This window comes from Paecilomyces variotii, assembly GCF_004022145.1.
Source record: "Paecilomyces variotii strain CBS 101075 chromosome Unknown C8Q69scaffold_7, whole genome shotgun sequence".
In the NCBI taxonomy this organism is placed as follows: domain Eukaryota; kingdom Fungi; phylum Ascomycota; class Eurotiomycetes; order Eurotiales; family Thermoascaceae; genus Paecilomyces; species Paecilomyces variotii.
Genome location: NW_021167146.1, coordinates 762,180 through 784,898, shown reverse-complemented (window position 1 = coordinate 784,898; position 22,719 = coordinate 762,180). Strand labels below are relative to the sequence as shown.

General features: G+C 50.5%; 11 protein-coding genes across 11 annotated transcripts; 7 read left to right on the top strand and 4 right to left on the bottom strand.

The window, feature by feature from the left end:
• The first annotated feature begins 575 nt into the window (after positions 1–575).
• C8Q69DRAFT_470587 (glucose-6-phosphate isomerase) lies at positions 576–2,840 on the top strand. The gene is made up of 3 exons (XM_028630846.1): positions 576–788; positions 848–1,420; positions 1,489–2,840. The coding sequence occupies exons 2-3, from the start codon at positions 921–923 to the stop codon at positions 2,648–2,650; spliced, it is 1,662 nt and encodes a 553-aa protein (XP_028484195.1). The 5' UTR covers positions 576–788; positions 848–920; the 3' UTR covers positions 2,651–2,840.
• Positions 2,841–4,842, top strand: C8Q69DRAFT_470583 (hypothetical protein). The gene is made up of 3 exons (XM_028630845.1): positions 2,841–3,402; positions 3,500–3,515; positions 3,682–4,842. Exons 1-3 carry the CDS (start codon positions 3,236–3,238, stop codon positions 4,654–4,656), a joined length of 1,158 nt encoding a protein of 385 aa, XP_028484194.1. The 5' UTR covers positions 2,841–3,235; the 3' UTR covers positions 4,657–4,842.
• C8Q69DRAFT_470581 (hypothetical protein) lies at positions 4,843–6,162 on the bottom strand. Its single transcript, XM_028630844.1, has one exon. The coding sequence runs from the start codon at positions 5,857–5,859 to the stop codon at positions 5,137–5,139; it is 723 nt and encodes a 240-aa protein (XP_028484193.1). The 5' UTR covers positions 5,860–6,162; the 3' UTR covers positions 4,843–5,136.
• C8Q69DRAFT_470580 (Rhodanese-like domain-containing protein) lies at positions 6,147–7,052 on the top strand. The gene is made up of 2 exons (XM_028630843.1): positions 6,147–6,403; positions 6,527–7,052. The coding sequence occupies exons 1-2, from the start codon at positions 6,289–6,291 to the stop codon at positions 6,835–6,837; spliced, it is 426 nt and encodes a 141-aa protein (XP_028484192.1). The 5' UTR covers positions 6,147–6,288; the 3' UTR covers positions 6,838–7,052.
• Positions 7,053–8,993, bottom strand: C8Q69DRAFT_470578 (S-adenosyl-L-methionine-dependent methyltransferase). Its single transcript, XM_028630842.1, has 4 exons — positions 8,702–8,993; positions 8,362–8,628; positions 8,105–8,306; positions 7,053–8,054 (listed from the first exon to the last, which is right to left on the bottom strand). The coding sequence occupies exons 1-4, from the start codon at positions 8,849–8,851 to the stop codon at positions 7,156–7,158; spliced, it is 1,518 nt and encodes a 505-aa protein (XP_028484191.1). The 5' UTR covers positions 8,852–8,993; the 3' UTR covers positions 7,053–7,155.
• A 108-nt stretch (positions 8,994–9,101) lies between these two features.
• C8Q69DRAFT_296630 (hypothetical protein) lies at positions 9,102–10,640 on the bottom strand. The gene is made up of 4 exons (XM_028627094.1): positions 10,393–10,640; positions 10,186–10,328; positions 9,758–10,120; positions 9,102–9,710 (listed from the first exon to the last, which is right to left on the bottom strand). Exons 1-4 carry the CDS (start codon positions 10,442–10,444, stop codon positions 9,405–9,407), a joined length of 864 nt encoding a protein of 287 aa, XP_028484190.1. The 5' UTR covers positions 10,445–10,640; the 3' UTR covers positions 9,102–9,404.
• A 171-nt stretch (positions 10,641–10,811) lies between these two features.
• On the top strand, positions 10,812–13,022 carry C8Q69DRAFT_296646 (hypothetical protein). Its single transcript, XM_028627096.1, has 3 exons — positions 10,812–11,203; positions 11,255–12,257; positions 12,320–13,022. Exons 1-3 carry the CDS (start codon positions 11,061–11,063, stop codon positions 12,812–12,814), a joined length of 1,641 nt encoding a protein of 546 aa, XP_028484189.1. The 5' UTR covers positions 10,812–11,060; the 3' UTR covers positions 12,815–13,022.
• Positions 12,978–15,029, bottom strand: C8Q69DRAFT_296638 (kinase-like domain-containing protein). The gene is made up of 3 exons (XM_028627095.1): positions 14,400–15,029; positions 13,760–14,174; positions 12,978–13,685 (listed from the first exon to the last, which is right to left on the bottom strand). The coding sequence occupies exons 1-3, from the start codon at positions 14,948–14,950 to the stop codon at positions 13,230–13,232; spliced, it is 1,422 nt and encodes a 473-aa protein (XP_028484188.1). The 5' UTR covers positions 14,951–15,029; the 3' UTR covers positions 12,978–13,229.
• A 38-nt stretch (positions 15,030–15,067) lies between these two features.
• Positions 15,068–16,531, top strand: C8Q69DRAFT_296510 (putative superoxide dismutase copper chaperone Lys7). The gene is made up of 4 exons (XM_028627092.1): positions 15,068–15,309; positions 15,382–15,454; positions 15,511–15,645; positions 15,719–16,531. Exons 1-4 carry the CDS (start codon positions 15,292–15,294, stop codon positions 16,234–16,236), a joined length of 744 nt encoding a protein of 247 aa, XP_028484187.1. The 5' UTR covers positions 15,068–15,291; the 3' UTR covers positions 16,237–16,531.
• A 1,683-nt stretch (positions 16,532–18,214) lies between these two features.
• On the top strand, positions 18,215–20,428 carry C8Q69DRAFT_296522 (putative PB1 domain protein). The gene is made up of 4 exons (XM_028627093.1): positions 18,215–18,487; positions 18,554–18,703; positions 18,769–19,104; positions 19,154–20,428. Exons 1-4 carry the CDS (start codon positions 18,473–18,475, stop codon positions 20,264–20,266), a joined length of 1,614 nt encoding a protein of 537 aa, XP_028484186.1. The 5' UTR covers positions 18,215–18,472; the 3' UTR covers positions 20,267–20,428.
• A 523-nt stretch (positions 20,429–20,951) lies between these two features.
• C8Q69DRAFT_470563 (putative snare protein) lies at positions 20,952–22,621 on the top strand. The gene is made up of 3 exons (XM_028630841.1): positions 20,952–21,337; positions 21,425–22,197; positions 22,286–22,621. The coding sequence occupies exons 1-3, from the start codon at positions 21,215–21,217 to the stop codon at positions 22,524–22,526; spliced, it is 1,137 nt and encodes a 378-aa protein (XP_028484185.1). The 5' UTR covers positions 20,952–21,214; the 3' UTR covers positions 22,527–22,621.
• The last annotated feature ends 98 nt before the right edge of the window (positions 22,622–22,719 follow it).

Genomic DNA, 22,719 nt, shown 5'->3' with positions numbered 1-22,719 from the left:
CATATATTATTGTTCAAAGTCATTCTGTACTCTCATAATGGCTAGTTAGTTAACTATCTGTACCAGTTAGTCAGCCATCAATGGGTCTGGATCTTCTCAGGCAGATCTTTCTTTTGAATAGCCCGTAATGCCTCTAGACTGGCCGTGTCCGGACCACCCGGAGAATCAGTTTCTTACTCTGTGCTAATAATGCGGGGACCCGGGACGCTGAAGCCAGACGGTCTGGAAAATTCGACTGCACGCGTGACGCCGTGTTGCGGCTAGTAGTTATCGTTATTATTAAGGGTCATTAAGGCTTAGAAAGCATGGATTCGACCTTCATTCCACTTCCAATTCTTCCCACATGGGTGTTCTAGGCTGTATAATGCAGGATATATCCAGGGCATTAGCAGACGCCTATGTTAGTTGGCTATCGTGGGATCTCTGGTCTGGAGACATTGACTGATGCACATGGGGGTCCTGCAAGGATCATATGGTCAGAAATGAAATGAAATGATATAGAGTCCTGGTAGAATAATATTAATAGCGTCCTTTAGCGTGCTTTAGCCACAGTGACTGAGATAGAACAAGAGAGAACGGGCAACTGCTTGAGCCTACTTACTCGGACACCGGCCAAGCCCCACGGTTGCCCCTCCACGGACCCCAACACGCCGGCCGGTGTTGACGACATACTTGTATACCTTCTGCTTTTCCCTACCATCCATCCTGCCTCCCCTTCTTCCTTTAAACAGCCCTCCAGAATCAGTGCCATCTCTCGCGCCTTTCTGCTCAAACTTCCACTCAAGAATGTAAGTAATTGCCTGCTCTCCCATCTCTCAGAATGTGTCCGTTAAAATTACGGATGGAGCTATACACCTGTGCCCCGCACTGACGCAACACCCTCCTCGATAGCTATATCGGATACCATCTGAGCTGCCACAATGCCTGGTTTCTCGCAGGCTACTGAATTGAGCGCCTGGAAAGCTCTCCAGGAGCACCACAACACTCTGGGCAAGAATATTGTCCTGAAGGAATATTTCGAGAAGGACCCGAAGCGCTTCGAGAAGTTCAGCCGGACCTTCCAGAATTCTGCGGATAACAAGGAGATCCTGTTCGACTTCTCCAAGAACTTCATCACCGATGAGACACTCGCCCTTCTCGTGAAGCTCGCCAAGGAGGCCAACTTGGAGCAGCTTCGCGATGACATGTTCAAGGGAGAGCCCATCAATTTCACGGAAAACCGTGCCGTCTACCACGTCGCCCTGCGCAATGTTACCAACCAGCCCATGCAGGTCAATGGCAAGAGCGTCGTTGAGGAAGTCAACTCCGTCCTCGAGCACATGAAGGAATTCTCTGAGCAGGTGAGAAGTGGCGAGTGGAAGGGTTACACTGGCAAGAAGATTAAGACTGTCATCAACATTGGTATCGGAGGCTCTGATCTGTATGTGTGATGCCATTGTGGAGTCCTGCGATTCATAGGAAAGAAACAGTCACTAATTGCTGTCTCAGGGGTCCTGTTATGGTCACAGAAGCTCTCAAGGCCTATGCCGACCGAAGCCTGACCATGCACTTTGTCTCCAACATTGATGGAACCCACATTGCAGAGGCCCTCAAGGAGTCGGACCCCGAAACGACTCTGTTCCTCATTGCCTCCAAGACCTTCACCACCGCTGAGACCATCACAAATGCCAACACTGCCAAGGCGTGGTTCTTGGAGACGGCCAAGGACGATTCCGCTATCGCTAAGCACTTCGTTGCTCTCTCGACTAACGAGGCGGAGGTCACCAAGTTCGGTATCGACAAGAAGAACATGTTCGGCTTCGAGTCGTGGGTCGGTGGTCGTTACTCTGTCTGGAGTGCCATTGGTCTCTCCGTGGCCATCTACATTGGCTTCGACAACTTCCACGAGTTCCTCGCCGGTGCTCACGCCATGGACAAGCACTTCCGCGAGACCCCTCTTGAGCAGAATATCCCCGTCATCGGTGGTCTTCTGAGTGTCTGGTACAGCGACTTCTTCGGTGCCCAGACGCACCTGGTCGCTCCTTTCGACCAGTACCTGCACCGTTTCCCTGCCTACCTGCAGCAGCTTTCAATGGAGAGCAACGGCAAGGCCATTACTCGCTCCGGTGACTACGTGAAGTACACCACGGGTGCTATCCTCTTCGGTGAACCTGCCACCAACGCCCAGCACAGTTTCTTCCAGCTGCTGCACCAGGGTACCAAGCTTATCCCCGCCGACTTCCTCATCGCCGCCGAGTCTCACAACCCGGTTGAGGGTGGCAAGCATCAGGTCATGCTGGCCTCCAACTTCCTTGCCCAGTCCGAGGCTCTGATGATTGGCAAGACCCCTGAGCAGGTCAAGGCTGAGGGTACACCTGAGCCACTGGTTCCCCACAAGACCTTCCTTGGAAACCGCCCCACGACCTCCATCCTGGCTCAGAAGATCACCCCTGGAGCTCTGGGGGCTCTGATCGCGTACTACGAGCACGTCACCTTCACTGAGGGTGCCATCTGGAACATTAACTCTTTCGACCAGTGGGGTGTCGAGCTGGGCAAGGTCCTGGCAAAGAAGATCCAGAAGGAGCTGGAGACCCCTGGTGCTGGCAGCGACCACGATCCTTCCACCAGCGGTCTTCTCTTCGCATTCAAGAAGAAGGCCAACCTGGCATAGAGTGTGCCCCCTCTACATGGTTGAGAAAGATGATAAAAATATGTTTGTAACGCAGAGACGAACGGATTTCTTCCCTCTAGCCTTTCAAGGAATGTGATAGCTTTCCGTCTACTGAACAAGATGCCCACAACCAATTAGTATATCTAATATCTTAGTTTCCAGAAATAAACCGATTATTTTCATTACCTTCAATAAGCTTTCATAAATTTAGACTCTTGGAGACATGGTATCTATTAAGAGGGTACTCTAAGCACTGGATGCCTCAAAAGCCTCGGAACACGAAACCGATTCGTCGACAACAAGTAATTCGGAATTGATTGACGAGGGCAAATTATGTCAAGAAAAAGCTTGTTATTATGATTGGGGAAGAACGAACGCTACGATCAATCACACGGGCAGGAATTTCTGGTTTCGGTCAGCTAGTCTTTGGACTGTTGAGGTCCCTCGATAGGTACGCAGCTCCCTGCTAGTTGTACGGGGAACAACTAGTACTGCGGTGCTCAGGACACCTCCGCAATCTCTATTATTCCACGGCTTCAGCGCGTGCCAGCCACTTCAGCCCTGGTGGCTCACAACCCCTCTAATATGTCTTTACCACTGGGGCTTTCTCTTAGCTCTATCTCTTGCTTCCTCCTTTTGCTGTGCCTCCAGCTGCCTCGTGGCGTTGCTGCTGACAAGGCACAACATGCTGCGATCGGAGGCGGGTACAAGTACGGGCAAACAATACCTGTGACTTGCTTGAATCGGACAATGTAAGTTGTATTTCATGGCTGCTTTTTCATGTCTTTACATTTCTGGAGCCATTGGGCTCGTGTTCACGGATTCTTTTACTGAGATATGGACGGACAGTGATTCCGGAGAACATGTAATAGGCCCTACCCTTAACCCTTGTCTCGAAGATAATTACGCCATGTTACATTTGCGACCTCTACATCGCAATTGATCTTGCACCGGCTATAATTTTAAACCTACGTTCCATCATTAGATGTGTGGCTTGCAAGACGCGATGGCTAACTGCTCGATGCCCATAGATCACGGACAACCTAGGCAAACTACAATACATCCCCTTCCACATCTGCAGCGAGACCAAACAACCTCTCGCCTTGCGCTACGGAGTTTCTGAGACCGTCTCGTGCACTATCGATTCACTTTCGGATACTTTCTACCACTTGCTGGAATATTACGTTCACTCGGACGCTCCGTTAACATGTCGCGTGCCTACTGCTCCGCTCAATCCCTCTACTGGCCACGGGGCCGACGACCAGGAAGATGACGAGAAACGGCGCAAGGATGCCCAATCTGTGGATGTTTTGGATAATGACGGCCCGTCCTACACGCCCTTGACCGTGGCGCTCCAGGGCACCCTCCAAAAGAGCCATCTCCATATCTGGACGGATATGAATGTGCTAGCCCATAAGATCAGCTCGATAATTGCGCCGTCGAGGAAAGAGGTGAGGACGGCGCCCGGGTACGTCGTCGCGGGAACAGCATACTCTGTCCCTGAGTTCGATGTCCAGGTCGACCAGAAGAAAGCAAGCAAGGAAGCCCGTGCTGCTGCTCTGATCGAAAATGCTCGTGATCCCTGGTCTGCGGGCCACGGGACGAAGGTCGTTCGCGGTGAGCCGCTCACGTTCAGGTTCCACGTTAGCTGGGCTGAGGGCGGGGAAGGTATTGGATGGACTCTACTATCGGCATCTAATGTTTCTTCCTCTTCCGACGGAGGGAACCTCTTCGTGAAGATGTTTTTCTTCGTCATGGCTGTTTCTGTGGGTGCTCTTGGAGCGCTGTACTGGGAGCGAAGCATGGGTCGCGGACGACAAGGCTGGAAGGGAGATGGCATCCTAGGTCGACCTACTTCCCATCCAAGGAATCCTAGCGGCGTCGTCTACGGAGACGGAGGCAGGTCTAATGGCTATGGCGGTTATGGACTTGGCATCGCCAACGGCACTGGTACGAGCGGTGCAGGATACGGCTATGGCGGTTTCACGAGCGGGAAGAAGGATTGAGAATTCCATGTATCCATGATTCATGGGAAATACGGCTAGATGGCGGCATACTATCCATCCTTGGCGGTTTCTTCAGCGGTTTTTCGTTACATGTATATCTGATGTATAGGATCATTTTAAAGCATGAGCTTCGGCTTCTGGGATATAGGTTACGATTTGATGGTGGATAAAAGAAATATAAAGGCATTCATGTATTTTGGTTTATTTGGTTTCGGATATACATTTACATTTACATTGCATTGTTCTATCCTGCGAAAAGAATAGAACCTCTGAATAATTAAAAAAATGAATGAAACTCCCAATCGTAGTTTAGTTATACAAGTGCATCGGAACAGTTTATATCTCCCAGTAGCTCGAGACAGCATGGTGTTCTGAAGCCTCTAACCCCATTGAGAAGCCCGGAAACCAGAGGATCCCAAATACAACCATCACTCCTATCTGAGTTCAGGACAATGTCATTATCCGCTCGATTATGGATATCTACCATCCCTGGGCTCTCATCTTCTGAATCTTCTCCACCGTCTTCTGGAACGAGAACTTGAACAACTTCCTCCATCGCTCGCGTCTTAGATCCTTTATCCGCTGTCCTCTTCGCACATGGAACTTCTGGAAATTCGCCTGTCCCCTAACACGGTTGACGGCGCAATTGATCTGGAGGTTTCGCAGAGCGGCAGCAAGGTCGACACCGCGGTCCGGGTCCACGTGGACTTGACGACCGAGTTCTGGACCAAGCTTCAGCTCCACGCGACGGACAGGGGTGCGGTACTGCTCTGCGTCTGCGGATTCACTGACTGCGCGAGAGAGGGCAAGGGGGTCGCTGATAGACGGGCGACGTCCAGAGGGAGACTGCTCGGCTTTCCGGGACTCGATGAATGTCTTGCTGGTTTGGGCGGCGTTGCGGCCGGCGATGTCGAGCTGGCTTAATACGCGGTTGAGCTCGTCCAGGCTCGAATTGGAGGATTTGTCTGATGTGGCGTTCGTGGTCTCTGCGGGCTGAGAGCTGCTGGTGTTGTTGCTGTTCGTCTCAGACTGAGGTGATGATGGCTTCCCCGTAGACGCGTATCGGATTCCTTGCAGGCGACTCTGACTACTGGAAAAAGCGCCGATCTGTGTGTACAGCGAAGCAGGGCCGGCTTGCTGCTTAGACAGCAGAGATGAAGCCGGCCTCGAGCGAAGGCACCGGGCCAAGGTGCGTACCTCCATGATGCCGGACGGTATCGGTATTCAAGGACGTCAAGCCCCAATTGGAGAAATAAAACACGATGGTGAACGAAACAAAATATATTGATCAGTTACCAGCCTAGATTCCCATCTGCTGATAACCTCGCGCGATGCAGCCCCTTTGTTGCTGGCTGGACTTGTTCCGTCGACGTCCTCGGAGATGTTGAAAGATTGATTGTCTGGAGATGGAAATCTTCAAGTCACGTGATGAGCGTCGGCGAGGCCGCGGAGGTCCTCCTCTCTCTTCCGCAATCTTTCTGCATGGTGGAATTTATTTTCCTGGAGTTTGTTTCTTCAACGCTTTAATAATAAAAGTCTACACTTGTTTTCTTCGCGAAGGAATTTACATATACGGTTCTTTTTGAGAAGCTTTTTACGTACAGTCGGTGACTGTATATTTCTTAATCCGCCATGTCTTCCATAACCATTGCGACGCTTCCCCGCATGACTCGCGATGTCCTTTCTTCTCTCATTCTTTCAAGCAGCAGTCCCTCCAAACTGGCCATAGTTGACGTTAGAGACTCAGGTATGTTTAAATTCTCTCAATATCGCAAGAACAATATTCAAAAAAGAAACCAATAATCCCTCACCAATTCACTTCCATCTATGTATTTTAAGTATACAACACAACTAATCCCAAACACCCCAGACCATATCGGCGGCCACATCTACTCCTCAATCTGGATTCCCAGCTCTAGCCTCGATGTCCGCATGCCCGAGCTCGTGCGCACCCTACAGGACAAAGAGAAAGTCGTGTTCCACTGCGCCCTGAGCCAGCAGCGAGGTCCATCCGCGGCCCTGCGGTATGCGCGCGAGCGTGAACGCACTCTTGGTCCGGAGGCTAGTCATAAGCAGGAAGTGTATGTTCTTGAGGGAGGGTTCCTGCAGTGGCAGGAGAAATATGGGAAGGATACGAGATTGACAGAGGCGTATGTGGAGGATATTTGGAGGGAGTATTAATTTACCTTCGGTGTCTTTTGCGGAGGCGGAGTGGGAGGAGGATGGGGTTTAAAGTAATGGGATGTGATATATTGTTGTTTATTTGGAGAGGATATACGTGCGGAATGGGGTTGAGGGCTAGTGTGGTTAGAGGTCTGCCTGGGGGTTTCTGATCCTTGTTTTCAGCCTTTGGATTTTATTTATAGATACGAATAGAATAACGATACCCGATATGAATTATATATATATATTTTTCTCCATCAGCTGTGCGTACCTCGTTACATGTGCATCTTACATTATAATACAGATGTCTATATGGAATCATGGGCAAAACGAGACTCAAAGACTGATTCCCCCTCCAAAACCGACGGGTCTTCTCCTGCCCTCATTCTCTGGGATGATAGCCAGAACCTTGTAGATTTTGCCCATTCCATTACCGCCCTTATCGACTAATCGCTTCCAACCGCTCTCGAGGTTCTTTCTGCGCTCTTCGTCCTTGATGTTTTTCAAAAGCTGCTCTGCCCGCTCAGCAATACCCAGCGAGAGCAGGAAGTCACCCTGTTCAACCGGCCCGTGAACTTCGACGCCTTCGCTAGCGTCAATGGCTGCTTCTGCGAGTGCTGTGAAGTCGACATCGGCGCTGACGTCCACTTGTCCCGGGGACGAGAGAGGTGGGACCTTTTGGTGCTGCTTGATTCCACGCAACGAGTTGATAGGAATGGTATCTGAAGTTCCGTAGTCCATGATCAATGCTGCACCGGATGGCTTCCGCTTCACTGGCGTCAGAGGTACAGCAGACGAAGCTCGTGTACCAGGTGTTGTAGGCGCGACTTTAGGCTGGGACGTTCCCCCAATACGCCGGGCGAACTCCGCTGCATATATGCGGCTCTCCGGGCTGACCTCGATCGTGGACCCTGGAAGTGACTTGAGAGCTCTGTAGCGTTCAGATATTTCAGGGATAACCAAAGATGAAGGTGTTGAGGCTTTGGCCAATGTCAGCTTGAACTCAGGCTCATCCTTGATGTCTTCCACGACTGCTTTAGGATTTAACGACACCATGAGTTCGCGCCACTGGGGAGTGGTTGCGGGTTTCTGTGGTTGATCCAGTTTGATAGGACCGGTAGGTGTCATGATCTCCTGCGGCTGGTTTTCTGGCGAGGGCGCAACAGATTGGAAGGCGTGTATGGGCAGAGCGTCGAAGAATTCGTGTGCGAAGATGAACGGCGTTTTGTCCTCGTCTATGGACGGTTAGATTCGAGGCTCTTCAAGAGACAAATAAAACACTTACTCTGAGGTAGTAGTCTAATATCCTCAACCCAGACTACTGGCTTTCCGATGTGTTTGCTTATGCTCTTATGTCCAATTTCCGTCTCTTCCATAGGCGCATCCCCGCACAGGAGCTGTTTCTGAATCTCTCTCAGCGCAGGACTTGCCTCGACCAGGTAGATTGCCTCAATAGCTGACGCGAAGCTTTTGAAGTTTCCAATTGTCTGCATCCCAGTCAATATTATCGGACGAGCTGAGAGAGTTCCGCTGTGTCCTTACCCGCAAAATGTCATCCATCAACGTTCCCTTTCCAGGCCCAACCTCCATCAGCTCTACACCAGTGCGTTTTCTCCCCTGCGCAATCCATTCTGCGACTGTCCAGATACCGACGAGCTCTCCAAACACTTGTGTGATTTCTGGTGATGTAATAAAATCGCCTTTCTTGCCGAATACCTCGGTGCCGCCGCTGCGAGTCGTATAGTAGCCGCCTTCCGGAGAAGTCAAGACCTGGCGCATAAATGCAGCAATGGATATAGATCCTGTGGTCTGGCGGAAGCTGTCAGCTTTCTGGATCTTTGGCGCTTCTCAATGGGAGGTAGAAAATTGGGGGATCCTCTACCTTGATGGCTTCTGCCAGTGTCTTAGCCAGGGGAGTCGACCATTCCCGCTCAGCAAATGTGGAAGAACATCGCCATAGATTTGGCCGTAGTGACTGTGACCGGTAATTCCTCGCCAGACGCGTCACAGTCCGTTTTGCGACATGGTTCATCTTCTCCGCTGGTTGTCTGCCAGTCTTTGCATGCGCCTGGACTATGAACTCGATATAGGGTACAATAAATCAATTGACACTCTATAATAAAACTAGAAGGGCCGTAAAACGTTACTGTGAACAGAAGAAGTTACCGTCTGAGAGGATAATAATCCCAAGAATCTCCGGAGCTCCAAAGCTATTATTCTCCGCATCCGCGCTCCGCATGTTTCACGTGATCACAATCTTATCAATAAATTTCTCTAGATGGGTTACAGCCGATGAGATTCAGCGAACTCGTGGATAGACTAGGTAAAAATACGGGAAGAGAAGGAAAATGAAACTGTAATATATTAAAACAGAAAGAGCAAAAGAGAAAACCTTTCGCGCCGCATTGCAGACCTTCTGCCAACCCCAGGCCTGCCTTAAGTCTAAATCATTTTCACAAGCGTTGCAGCATATCCATCTGGTATTGAAGTACATATTTTCAGGCCGGAAACGCTGATTCCGTATCTCACAAACAATTCGAACGCAGCGTTACTACGAAGAGAACCCTGTTGAGAGGACGATATTCCTATCGGAAATTGCGTCCTCTGCCTCTTGATCCTTGTGCCGGGGCGTCGACCATCATCTCATCGCTATAGAGACCGGAGTCTTGTTCTTGTCGTCTACCGCCGGGGTTATTACCTCGGCCATTACGACGTCGGCCGAACGTCTCGTCTTGGATCAATGGGTCGGCTTTGCGATTCTCGCGGCGGACACGGTCAGCTTGTTCCCTGAAACCATCGTAGGAGTTCTGGTTTGAGAATGCACGAGGCTCGGTTGGTGGATTGAAGCCTCTGGCTGTCTTGAGTTTCATCGAAAGTATTCTACCATCCGCCTTCAAAATGTCAGCATCACTCTAGACAGAATGTACACTGTGCTCACCCTCTGGTTATGGAAGTTTGCGACCACACTCTCAGCACCCTGTCTCTCCGCAAAGGCCATTTCTGCGGTCACAGTGGGATACGTAGACACCACTCTGCAACTGACTATAGCTCCTCCGACAGGCTCGAGCGCAGACTGGATATCTGCAGCAGTAGTGCCTAGCGCAAAATTGCTGCCAATCACGACAAACGGCCCTGAACCGGCGCCTTTAATAGAGATCCCAATGCCATTACTTCGAACTGTTGCCTGTCCATTCTCCGGCTGAAGGGCGGCAACGAGGCGATCGTCGTTTGCTCGTCGCTTATTCCCGGTTGTTGGACGAGCGGTGTTCTGTTTCGGTTTGAATGAGGTAGACGCCGAACGCTGAGAGCAAAGACTTATTAGAGGACAAAATCTATCTGCTGTAAATATTCACGCGCTGACTTTACCTTGGCAACACCGATTCTGCTGGCGAGGCTCCCAGAGGCAGCTGTCTGTTTCTTGCTGGCCACTCCGGCCCCCGGCGCGCTCGCTCTCCTGTTCTTTCCTAGAATCTCGTTCGCAAGCGCCTCATTCTTGCGTTTTTGGCGATCTGGGTATCAATCACAGATTAGAATGCTGAGGGGTACAGTCACTGGGGCTGATGAGCGATTTACCAGCCTTGATAATCTCGTCGAACGAGATGGCTGCTGATTTGCCGGCCACCATTATGGTGAAAGGACTGCGTGGTCGAGAGATCGGTTCAGCTGAAAGGGAGACTAGGATGAAATGACAATAGAGATCGCATTGAATGGTTGAAAGCTAGGGAAGAGAGAATATGAGCCTTGAGTGAAGGGCTCGTTGAGCTCCTTTCCGCGCGCGAACTCCGCCGAGCTGAGTCCGCCCTCCGGGTCTGAGCTTTCCGCAAGAACGGGGCCATATGAGTACTGTCCGCCTCGGAGCATTCATTGTGCTATTAACCATGGATAAAATTGAATCGGTGAGTATAGAACAGTAGAATTCATGCAAGTGATGTTTGTCCATATCTTGTGATTGATCAGATTCTCTCAAAAGCTGTTTGTCCGCCAAATGCGTGATTCTTTCCCTGTTTACTACTACAAATGGGCACCTTCCATTTTAGGCTCCGCTGTATAATCTGTTCACCAACTCGCGGAACTCTTTCTCGACATTCCATTTCTTTGCTAGTAATCAACTGCCTTGGACCTGACTATCCGGGTGTAATAAACACGATGCTCAAAGGGTTTCTGATTACTCTTGGAAGAGTTATTCACTTGAGTCTATTCTCATCTTCTGGAGTCCCCTTTACTGTGTTTTCCACGTTACCATGGCCTACAGATGTCCAGGACATAATGACGACAAGTCACCCAGGCACACTGAGGATGGTCAAAGTCAATGCCGTGACGACGATCTCCATCACCATCAAAGTTATCCGACATTATTCCAGACACCAACAAAACAAAGGAACAGGTATTTGATCCTTGTCGGACAGTATGTGCTTTGTTGACTGCTGCTTGGCAGTGACCTTGCTTCCAGCTCCCCGCCATGCCAAGAAAGAATCCATTATCCAATATTCAATCCTCATGATCCTCGACACAACCCTTCCATAGCCTCCACATCATGCCCAGCAATCGGTTATCTCTCCAAAACACCCAGCCCCCAGAGACCAATGCGCTGGGTCCAGGAACTGCCTGGACGGTCATTGCGCAAGGCAAGATCGGGTCTCTTGGCTTTGACAAACGGAATGAAGTGCCATTCTGTTTTCTGGGACAAGTCCGCAAAACAATCAGTTCCTGACAGTTGCTCCATCTGTCCGCCTTTTCAGGAGCAGCTTTATCCATATAAAGGACGTTCATTCCCGCAAACCATATCCGAAGCAAGCACAGAGATAGACTTTGATTTTGGCGTGGAGATCTATCGCACTTGTCGTAACCGGTCAAAACCAGCGTCCGTATCGAGCTGGGATGATGAAGGAATCGCCGAGGTCAGACTCTCTTCGTCCCTGACCTTAGTCAGTCCAGACACGTTGTCGAAAGTGGACCTTGGATCGTCGAGGCCTGGTACGTCAATGCTCAAAAGACAGGATCACAGTAGCTCGAGCCAACAGCCAGGCCGGACATCCCAACTCTCCAATATCTCATCGAAGAAACAGACCATTAAGTGGCAGGATGGATACGTCAGCCGGTCATTTCCGGAAACCGAGTCTGATGTATCTGTAACAGTCTCGTCCTCGTCTTGCAGTACCTCTAGAAGCAACAGAGTTCAGAAAAGGAAGGAAGCCGGCGCCGGATCTTCATCGTGCACAGAGTCATCGGAATCAGAGATCAGCTCCAGTGACAGCAACGGCAATGAGGCGATGCAGCGGACCCCAAGACCTTATCCAGAAGTCTCGGGGACTTCCACGGACGACCCGTTCATGTCTGAACAATCTCGTCGCGGATCTTCTGAATCCACTGGCAACACTAGTCTTGAGTTATCGGAGGAACTGCGCCAGATAGTAGGAGCAATGGAAAGGTTCACCACGGTAGGGCGAAGAGGATCCTGAATACACCTTGTTTTCACAACCATTCTGACGATCTGATCAAGGATATCGACATGCCCGATGATTCTTCGTGCGATGATATCAGAGACATCTACGGAGAAAACCGACAACCCTCTGGCAGCGGCATAGACCACGCATCTATGGGAACGTTAAGCAGTCGTCCAGGGCCAGAGATTGGCATCAACACGTCCCGAAGAATAAACCCTAATCCCTATGGCCCTATGAGGAACGCTCCTCGCTGGAGAGTGATACCGCGTCCAAACCGGCGAGATGATTCACTTCCCAAGGACGAGTATTTCCTCGTGGATGGAAAATCCAACGATTCCCCTCCTGGGAGGGGCGACAACAGAATAAGAGCTGAGAAGAGGATCGTCAGTGATGGCAGTATCCACAGCGGTCCGGGGCTTGACCGTGATCCAGGCGTAAGAGCACAGTTTGTTCCCCAAGCCATCGGACCAGGAAGTCCTCGGAGGGTGGCGTCACGCCGTGATGACCAGGCCGAGGTCGAAAGAAACCGCAGTGACTCGACGGACGAATAGATATCCACGTAACAGGTTCTGCGGCAGTGGATCCGTTCCTTGAGCGGTTGCGAAGAGAAAGTTTTTGTCTATGGAGATCTCTGGCGCGTTGTCTTCCTTGCAAACTCTTTGGAATTCCGCATCGACATGGCAAGCAAGTCGAATTATTTTGTATCAGTAGCGTGGAAGAGGTGTTTCACCTAGATAACACTTCTTTTGAGACAAAAAATTAGGTTACAGTTCTTGAGGTATATCTCGAGGGATGTTGCGCGATCCGGCGTCGCCCCTGCGCAATAGACGGGAGAACAGCAGGTACATGTTGGACCACGGCCCTGCATAAGGCACCTTTCATTCCCTCCCCCTGATCAGTCCATAACCTTTGCCCCTTCGGATGAATCGTATAATAATCGGAAAGTAAGGTTCCGCGCTCAACAGATCATCCTAGCCTTAACGTGAAACCTGCCCCGGTCTCTCCAGTATCCCCTCCGCCCGTCCCACCAAACACACTGGCAAAGTCCAACTTGGGTGCCTCAGCCCCATGCTTTGGCGCCTCTGGCGTCTCTCTTCGCCGGCGCCTCTCCATCCCCGCCTTAGACGGAAACGTAGGAAACATCTCCTTGGGCTTGGGTCGCGGATCTTCATGGAAGTAAGGATGCCGAAGGCACTCTTGGGCGGTTGGGCGAGATGCGGGATTTAAGGCCAAGAGCGATGAAAGCAGGGTGAGACCGGAGTTGGTGAGATAGGGAAATTTAGAGCGCGGGAGGAGCGGTGGCTTTGTAGACGATGTATTCGACGATGAGTAAGAGGGTGGTAACCGGAGAGACTTTGCGTTTGGCAGGGATCGGAATCCAGGCCATGTTTGCTGCGTTGGAGGTCCAGTTAAGGCGAATATCTGTTCTTGTATTAGTACCATTATCTTTATATATAGCAGAAGATGGATGGAAAGGACGTGTATGATGTACATACCTTGGACAATTGCTCTACTTCGTTCTTCCCCTGTAACAATGGCTCCGTAGTGAGAAGCTCTCCAAATATGCAGCCTATACTCCACATATCGATCTCCGGTCCATACTTGTCCGCCCCCAGAAGCAACTCTGGGGAACGGTACCATAGCGTCACGACCAGTTGCGTGAGCTTAGGTGGTGGATCTCCATAATACCTCGCCATGCCGAAATCCGCAATCTTGATCTCACCGCGATTATTCATGAGTAGGTTCGATGTCTTCAGATCACGATGCATGATCCAATGCGAGTGTAAGAATTCCGTAGCTGACATTATTTGTAGAAGGAGGGTCTTGATCTCCGAGGGTAAGAAAGGTTCGCGCATATCATCGAGTAGCGTTTTTAGATCGTGTTCGAGGAAATCCATGACGAGGAAGACACTATTTTAGATGATTGCAATGAACGAGGCGAGTTACCTCGTTATTGCCCGATGGTTAATTATCTTTTTGCATCTGGGACTTTCCAGGGGTAGAAGGTGTCGAGAGCGCCCGGTTCCTTTTTTTGTTTCTTTCCGTGCTGTTTCTCTTGGAGAAGTAGCCGGAGTGGGAGGGGAGCAGGGAAAGGCGGATTCTCGAGTGGTAGATAGAGGGGGAGGCAGAACTCACCTATCCATGCTATTTCCCATGACGATCTCACGAAGATTGACGATGTTTTGGTGTCGAGCTCCAAGGAGGGTTTGGATCTCGCGCAGCCCGGTGACGGGGAACCCATCTGGCGAATTCTCCATTTTGAGCTTCTTCAACGCGACAATCTCCCCTGTCGTGATGTCCTTAGCTCGAGATACCCAGCCGTATGATCCCTCTTCGATGTGATTCAGTCTTTCGAAATTGTCGACATGTCTGCATGGCCCCCATTCCGGAGCTGGGAATCGGAGCAGTGTAGAGCGTTTCTGTTGTGTAGTTGTATCGATAGTCTGTTCCGCTGCAGCTTTCTCCGCGTCGTCTGAGAGTCTGCGGCGCTTTGCCGGTCGTCCTCCAGCTTCACCATTGACTTCTCCGTCTCGGGCTTGCTGTTGCGCCGCCTGGGCTTCTTCCAGCTTGCGCTGCTTCTCTGCCTTGGCGCGTTTCTTCTCCTCTTTCTCGCGCTTGCGTTGCGCAATGGCGGCTTCAGTTTCGGGGTCGTCGTCTGCCCATCGTGACTTTCCCGGCGCAGACATTATCGACGAGGTCGAGGGGTGTTGTGTCGAGGTTAGTCGGGTATCTAAAGTATACAATGGGAGAGCCGTGGATGTTTCGCTCTCCGGAACGGAAGTATTATTTTGATGACGCTATTTGCCGGATCGGAAGCTAGACTGAGATAAGTCGACTATGCCTGGAAGCGCCGAAAGTCAACCCGCGATTTCAAAGCACACCCCACCTCCAACCGGCCATCGCGCAACATGGCCGACATTCCAGTACTTTCTTTTCTTGCACTTATTCCTCCTGCGCCGGATTAGCACCCGTGGGATCTATCGTTTGCTTTACTTGATCTGAGACGTTTTCTATCACAGTCGCCGCCATGATTGAACCATTCCAGGTATGTAGTTTCTCATTGTTCTGCAGCGGGGGGCGGGTTCAATACTGCGGAATTACTAACGGGCTATAACAGACGACGTTCTCCGTCCCCATGAGCTGTGAGGACTGTATCAAGGATATCACGACGTCTCTATACAATCTTCAGGGTACTGAAATTACCAGGGATCCGGGGAGAAAAAGGCGAAACTGACATCCGCGCCAGGAATTAACAAAGTCGACGCCAGACTGAAGGACCAGTTGGTCTTCATCGAGGGCACAGCGCCACCAAGCTCCATAGTATCCGCTATCCAAGCCACAGGTCGAGATGCAATTCTACGAGGTAGTGGCTCCTCGAACGGTACGTCTGGACCTAGATGATCTCGCTTTCTACAGTCTAGTCAGACTCATGCTGAGTGCGATTCCGAAAAAAGGTGCCGCCGTGAGCATCCTAGAGACACATTCGACTGCCGTTCAAAATAACGTCCGTGGATTAGCGCGGATGGTTCAGGTGTCACCCAATTTGACTATCGTCGACCTCACGATCAACGGACTCTCTCCAGGAAAATATTGGGCTACTGTCCGCGAGAACGGCGATATTTCAAGGGGACCAGAGACAACCGGAGGCATCTGGGAGTCGTTGAAGAACAAGGTCCTCGGATCCGAAGAGAAGAAGGAGCCAAGAGGTGTGTTCGGGACGGTCGAAGTGGACGCGAAAGGCCAGGGTAACGTCTTCCTGGACCGGCCGGTTGCCGTGTGGGAGTTGATCGGGCGAAGCATGGTCATTTCCAAGGACAAGGATGGTCCGTTCAAGAAGGAAGATCCTGATACATTGGTTGGAGTCATCGCCCGCAGTGCCGGAGTTTGGGATAACGACAAGATGGTGTGCTCGTGCTCCGGAAAGAACGTGTGGGAGGAGCGGAAGGAACAGGTCAGCAAGGGAATGATGTAAAATCGGGTTCCCATCAATCATATCCACTCTGCACCAAGCATATGGTGACCCCCGGCAGCAGTTGAGTCCTGAAAGAGCTCTTCGACCGGGATCGCCTGAAGGAAGCATGGCCATGGAAGGGAATCCCAAGCGACAGGACCCCTTTACGATGAGTATGACCAGGAGCGTGACGTTTATCTTTCTCCTACCTGTTTTACACGTGTCGAGGAATGTTACTGCATTGAAGATGATATCCATGCTAGGACAGGGCCATTGTTCAGTGAGATCTTGAGGGGGTTTCCGAACTAATATTCGGTACTGGAAATAAGGCTTCTAGACCGTCTCGTGAGGCTGGAAACATGGATCCTGTGAATTATCGTAACGGGAAACACCGTGTCACATCGAGCTCAAGGAATGGCCCTTTCGCGGTAACAGGATTACCATCTGGTTGCTAGCTGCTGTAGTGGATCAAATGACCGGATGAAAGTACCGAGTGCCCTTTTGGCAGAGGTACTGACTGAAAAGTAAATATCGTACCTGTGATGTAGATGAGACAGACTATGTGGGAGTGCCAAAAATTTCCTGAATAGGCTGACACCTGAGACAGCCACTTACCTCGAGTCGAATGATTGATTTGTTGACCATAATGGGTCGGTATCGTCGGGCTCTGGAACAACCTCAAACACCGGCAGTATCAGCGTTGCCATGACTGAAGTCTGGGCGCCCGCAAAGAAATCGGGACGTGGACAGTCGAATTCCGAAATGGCGTGAACAGAGGACTCGATCTTTGGCAGGGAAATTGCTAGGACGGATTGAAGTGAGATGTGCGATGTTTGCCAGGTCATCTACTGTAGATAGTGTGAACGACGATCTGAATGGAGGGTGCACAGAGGGTTCTTTAACTGAGGCTTAACCGGGGAAAGTGGAAGCGTCGCTATGGGTCGCGTCCACTTCCAGGCGGCACGGGCCATCTCCAGCAGTGTGATTATTATTATTACCGGATTTGAAGGCTCCTCTAGCATCTATTAGCATCTATGAGATCCTTGGCACAGGAGTATTTGGTTAGTTATACTCAACGAGGAGCAATGCCTCTGGCCCGTTGATGCTTGGCAAAGGGTGTTCAGAACGATTCGAGCAGCCGTTGGTGATAATCGTCGTTCGACCATAGTAGACTTCGCGCCTAGTCGGCACCAGTTTGATATCCAATATCCAATACTTGCAGGCGATGGACCTGGAACGCTTTGCTCGAGTGGTGCTATCCACTCAGGAGGTAGATCAGACTTCTGGACCCTGACTTTGTAGGCTTATGCATGAGACCAATTGGTTCTGCCCCTGTTATTGTTGTATCACCAGCCCCGTGGGCAGATGGTTATCTCTGCCACTTCCTGCTCTTCCGGACGCCGCTTGCTGCTGCTGCTTCTGGCCGGTCGTCACTCGCTGTCCATCTTTGCCTTTGATTGCTGCAAGTTTTTTTTTTATTTCTTTTCCATTCTCTTCTTCTCGCAGGCTGGCCCTCGACTTCCGTTCATTGGACCTGATAATACTGCGAAAGCACGACAAGCGAGATCGGACTGGATTCCTGCTCTCCTGCAGTTCGCTTCCCCTCCTTTAGCCCATGTTCTCTGTCTGATCTGGGACGCATTCTTTGAATCGATTACCTTCTGTTTCTTTGCTGCCTATTCTTTCCTCCGTATCTCATTTTTAGCTCCAGCGACGAGAGATTCGTCGAGACCTCCTTAATCTTAGTGAACCAAAGCCTCGGTCACAGCACCATTGCACAACCAAGCCACGACTCCGTGGACACAATTCGCTTGGCTGAATCCCCTCCTGTTGGTCGGTATACTAGTTATTACTCTAGCTTCAGCGGTAACGAGAGCGCCCCGCCATCGTCTGGTGCTCCCGCTCGCGCCGTGCAGCAGTCACTGCGCATCACACGCCAATCAATTCCCCGGGGGTTGGGATATTTAACAGGGTTGGCAAGGCCGTGGTTCTCGGACTCAGCATTAAGACGGCACTCCCCTTCTTTCACGAATTTCGTACGATCGCCACTGCAGACGATTGAACGGTCGGTACGATTTCTGCAGGCCTAATCAGTCTAGTTACTCGCGAAAGCATTCTAGATCTAGAGTGGTTCTGCGGGGAAGTCAGCCAGGCGGGACATTCCGTGGATCGCTGTTCGCCCCGGTCCCTGGTAACTCACCCGACCGCGGTACTGTAGATTATACTATCAACATAGGCCTGCCAGTTAGCCATCGCGATGTCGCTTAAACAGGTGAGTTACAAGCTTCAAATTCACAGGTTCTGTCGGACAGTATAATAACCAGTATGCTGCAAACAGGAAATCGAAACCTGGGTCGAGGCGCTTGCACATTACGACAATAATGAATATGATGAAGCGTTGAAAGTATTCGATAATATTGCGGATACATCAAAGATCTTGTTCAACTGTGGTGTCATCCAGGCGACCTTGGGAGAACATGAGAAAGCGGTATGTGTAGATATCAATGCGGGGTTTTTGTCTGTGGAACGTCGGCGCTGACTGATACCCATTAGGTCGAATGCTACCAACGTGCAGTAGCCCTGGACCAATATCTGGCTGTTGCATATTTCCAGCAAGGAGTTTCAAACTTCCTGTTGGGCGATTTCGAAGAGGCGCTGGCCAATTTCAACGATACCCTCCTCTACCTCCGTGGCAATACATCCATCGATTATGAGCAACTAGGGCTGAAATTTAAGCTGTTCTCTTGTGAAGTTCTCTTTAACAGAGGTTTATGCTACATCTACCTGCAGCAGGAAGCTCCTGGTTTGCAGGACTTGGAATATGCAGCCAAGGAGAAAGTCACGCCTGATCACAATGTCATTGACGAGGCCATTAAAGAGAAAGCAGAGGTATGTCTGACCGTAACGGTCAAAAGAAATGCGCTCTAACACGTTCCAGGGTTACACTGTCTTCTCAATTCCTGTTGGCGTGGTCTACAGACCGAATGACGCCAAGGTGAAGAATCTGAAAACGAAGGACTACCTGGGGAAGGCCAAGCTGGTTGCAGCCGCTGACCGTAATAACGCTTTCACTGGGTTCCAAGGTTCAGAATTGAAGAGAGCGCAGACCATGGAGGCCAAGGCAGCAGATGACCGCCCCGCTGAAGCGATCTCGTATGCAGCGACGAATCTGGTCCAAAGGAATCTCACCAGTCGAGCGCGACAGCTGTCAGAACCTCCGCTCAACCGCAACACCTTCCCTCCAACACCACCACCTGATTCTGATAAATCTGGCGACGGCTTCGGAGGTGGCGCCTTGACGCAGCGGGCCGCATCAGTACGCTCTGGCCGTCCTCCAAACCTCAACTTCAACCGAGCTGGGGCCACAACAAATGGCCGGACCAGTGAGATGCCATCTATGGACAGGCAACGCCCTGCCCCATCACGCGCGGCTTCAGAATCTCGACGCCCCAGGCAGTATGCTGATTCCCGCCGTGACGTTAGCAGGCAACCTGCTTATCGAGAGACGATGGGATCAAGATACCCCGAGGACGGCTACGCAGACGATGTATATGACATGTACACTAGCCCGCGCTCAACTGGGAATTCCAGTCGAAGAGGACAGTCGAGACGGCAACAACCACGGTACATTGATGAGGACGAAGAATACGCGAGCGACGGATATGAGGATGACACCTTTGATGACGGCGAATTCGAGATGATGCCAGCACCCCAGCCCCGCCCGTCTCAGAGGAGAAGGGCAAACTCTCGCCGGCCTGATGTTCGCAAATTCCGTGTTAAGGTACACGCAGAAGGCGACATACGCTACATTATGATCCCAGGTTCTATCGACTATGGTGAGTTCGAGGGCCGGATTCGAGAGAAGTTCGGGTTCCGCTCTCGACTGCGCATCAAGATGAAAGACGAAGGCGATATGATCACCATGGCCGATCAGGACGATCTCGATCTACTGATCAGCAATGCCAAGGATATGGCAAGGAGGGAAGGAAACGACATGGGCAAAATGGAGGTATGTGTACTCTCTTGTCTTATCAAGTATCCCATCACATAAACTAATCGGTCATCAGATATGGGTTGAACAGAAGTAATCACCTTCGTGTCGTTGCGGTTTCTTTTTTCCAATACGTGGACGCTTTCCTGGTCGTTCCGCATGTTTACGTGAAGTAGGTACTACTTGGCACCTGGCGTTAAGGAGCAAGAATTTGTTTTCACCATGATTCCCCAGACGATGTTCCAAACCCCCCTCCCTTCTCATGACCTGTTGATATCCCTGACATGGTATTGAGTTTGTGAGTTTGGCGAGCGAAACGTTACCAGTTAGATGAGATCAGTCACCGATTTTCGAATAGAAGCAATGCGCCCTTGTGATTAGGGAATGAGCATAATACTCGTGTCCTCTGAGATATGCCAGAAAACAAGTAGTTATATTAAGCCTGCACTTATGCGCATGCCTAGTACTGATGGTATCAGCGGTATTATCAGTTGTGTTCGGTGTTGTAACACTGCAAGGATTGTGTTACGAGTTATAAGACTCCCCTTTATAACTTTCTGCATATTAGAAGTTGGTTCTGAGCCTAGGCTACACACATCTATTATGAGCTACATTTTCCGCGTTACTTTCTATTCGATTCTATGACTGATTTCCCCGTCGTATTGAACGATCAGCTGTCCAAAGGCAGGTTTAGTCAATTCCAGAGTGAGGATATTCAATTTTAGTGAGAATCTTATCTTCGAATGTGAAATGAAAGCAAAAACCCCAATAACACTTCTCCAGATCCACCAGATCTAAACACATATATCTGGCGAAGCAGCCTTACTTAGGGTTCGGTCGATCACGCGGCTAGGTATGTACCTAAGTAGCGCCAAGAGATCTCCGCCATTGACGTGAAGCTCGGACGGATTGTTGACAGCTGGCGCATTGCCTAGCTACAGCTATGAGCGAGATTCGAATAATCCTCCTTTACAATAATACCAACAACTCGACTGTCATGCGATAGCAATGACGAACCTAACTCCAATTGTTAGCCAACTCCTCACGGAGACCCATTCCGCTCCTGCGATTCGGGAACGTCGACCTTCGACCGAGACGGTGGATGAGTTCCTCAAGGAGGCGTATAGAATAGTTAGTACAGAGACTTTTGTGTCCGGGGAGAGATTAGAGAAATGGGGATTTTGTTTTTGCTGACGGATTTATTTCCTCATACTACAGAATTCCCATATCACCTCTCTCCTTCATTACCTCCAATCCATACGTCACTCGTATCTCTCCACAGCTCCTGCTCCACCAGCTTATCACCGCCGCACACCATCTAGCGGCTCGATTTCTTCTCTCAAAGCACAGAGCCAGGTTCATAAGCATCTGAGTGACGAAGAGCGCGATTCGATTGACTCCTCGACTGCGCTACTTCTTCGTGACCTGTCGTCGTCCATCGCGAATCTCTCTTCTGCAGAGACTCTCCGGCAGGAAACTGAGGCCACGATCCTTCAGAAGAAGTACGGGCATAAGAATAAGCTATTATGGCGCTGGGCGGGTGGATCTGGTGCATTGGGGGATGATGATCAGCTCAGATCCCCGGAGCAAGAGCACGATGAAGAATCAGCCCGTACGATTCGGGCGGTGCGGGAGAGCATGTTGTGGTTTTTGAGACGTGGGCTCGAGACGGCGGCAGAGGTGCAGCGGAGTATGGTGGAGAAGAGGATAGAGAGGGTAAGAGAGAAGGAGAAGAGTGTCCTCTACAAGATGGGGAGTATGCGGGGGGATATCCCGACACGGCCGCCGGATGGAGCTGCTGCTGCTGCGTTCGACAGTGGGAAGAGTAATTACGCGGCTGCGTCGCTGACACGGAGGGAGTACGGTGCAGCAATGAGCGAGGCCGAAGTTGCGGATATCGAGTCGCAGCTCTCGCCGGAGCAGCTACAGCTCTTTGAGCAGGAGAATAATACCATGCTCAAACATTACGAGGATACGTTGAGCAAAGTCCAGTACGTTGGGAGCCTTCCTTGCAGAACCTAAAAAATTCACTTTGCGACGCCCTCATCTGAAACATGCAGCTGACTAGTAAACGTACAGAAACGCCGAAAAATCTCTCCTCGAGATCTCGTCCCTACAGCAGACGTTGGTCACTCATCTATCCACTCAAGAAGACTACATCAACCAACTTGTTGCTGACGCTCAGACAACACACACGAACGTGGGTCAAGGCAACAAGGAACTCAAACGCGCAACAGAGCGCCGCAGTACAGCGCAGATGGTCTTCTGGGGAACTGTTGGACTGTGTACTTATTTGGTTGTTTGGGACCTTGTTTTTTAGGCATCTCGGAAATGTATACATCTAACACTGTAATAATTATTGTCTCTTGATATGTAAAGCATCTCATACATATGTAACAGTAACGGGGGATCTCATTAGTAGCATTATATATAATGCGTACTAGATTACCCGAGAGATAGATAACCTAGATGGCATATACTGTCCATGTCTGGCCATAATTGGTACAATCTTA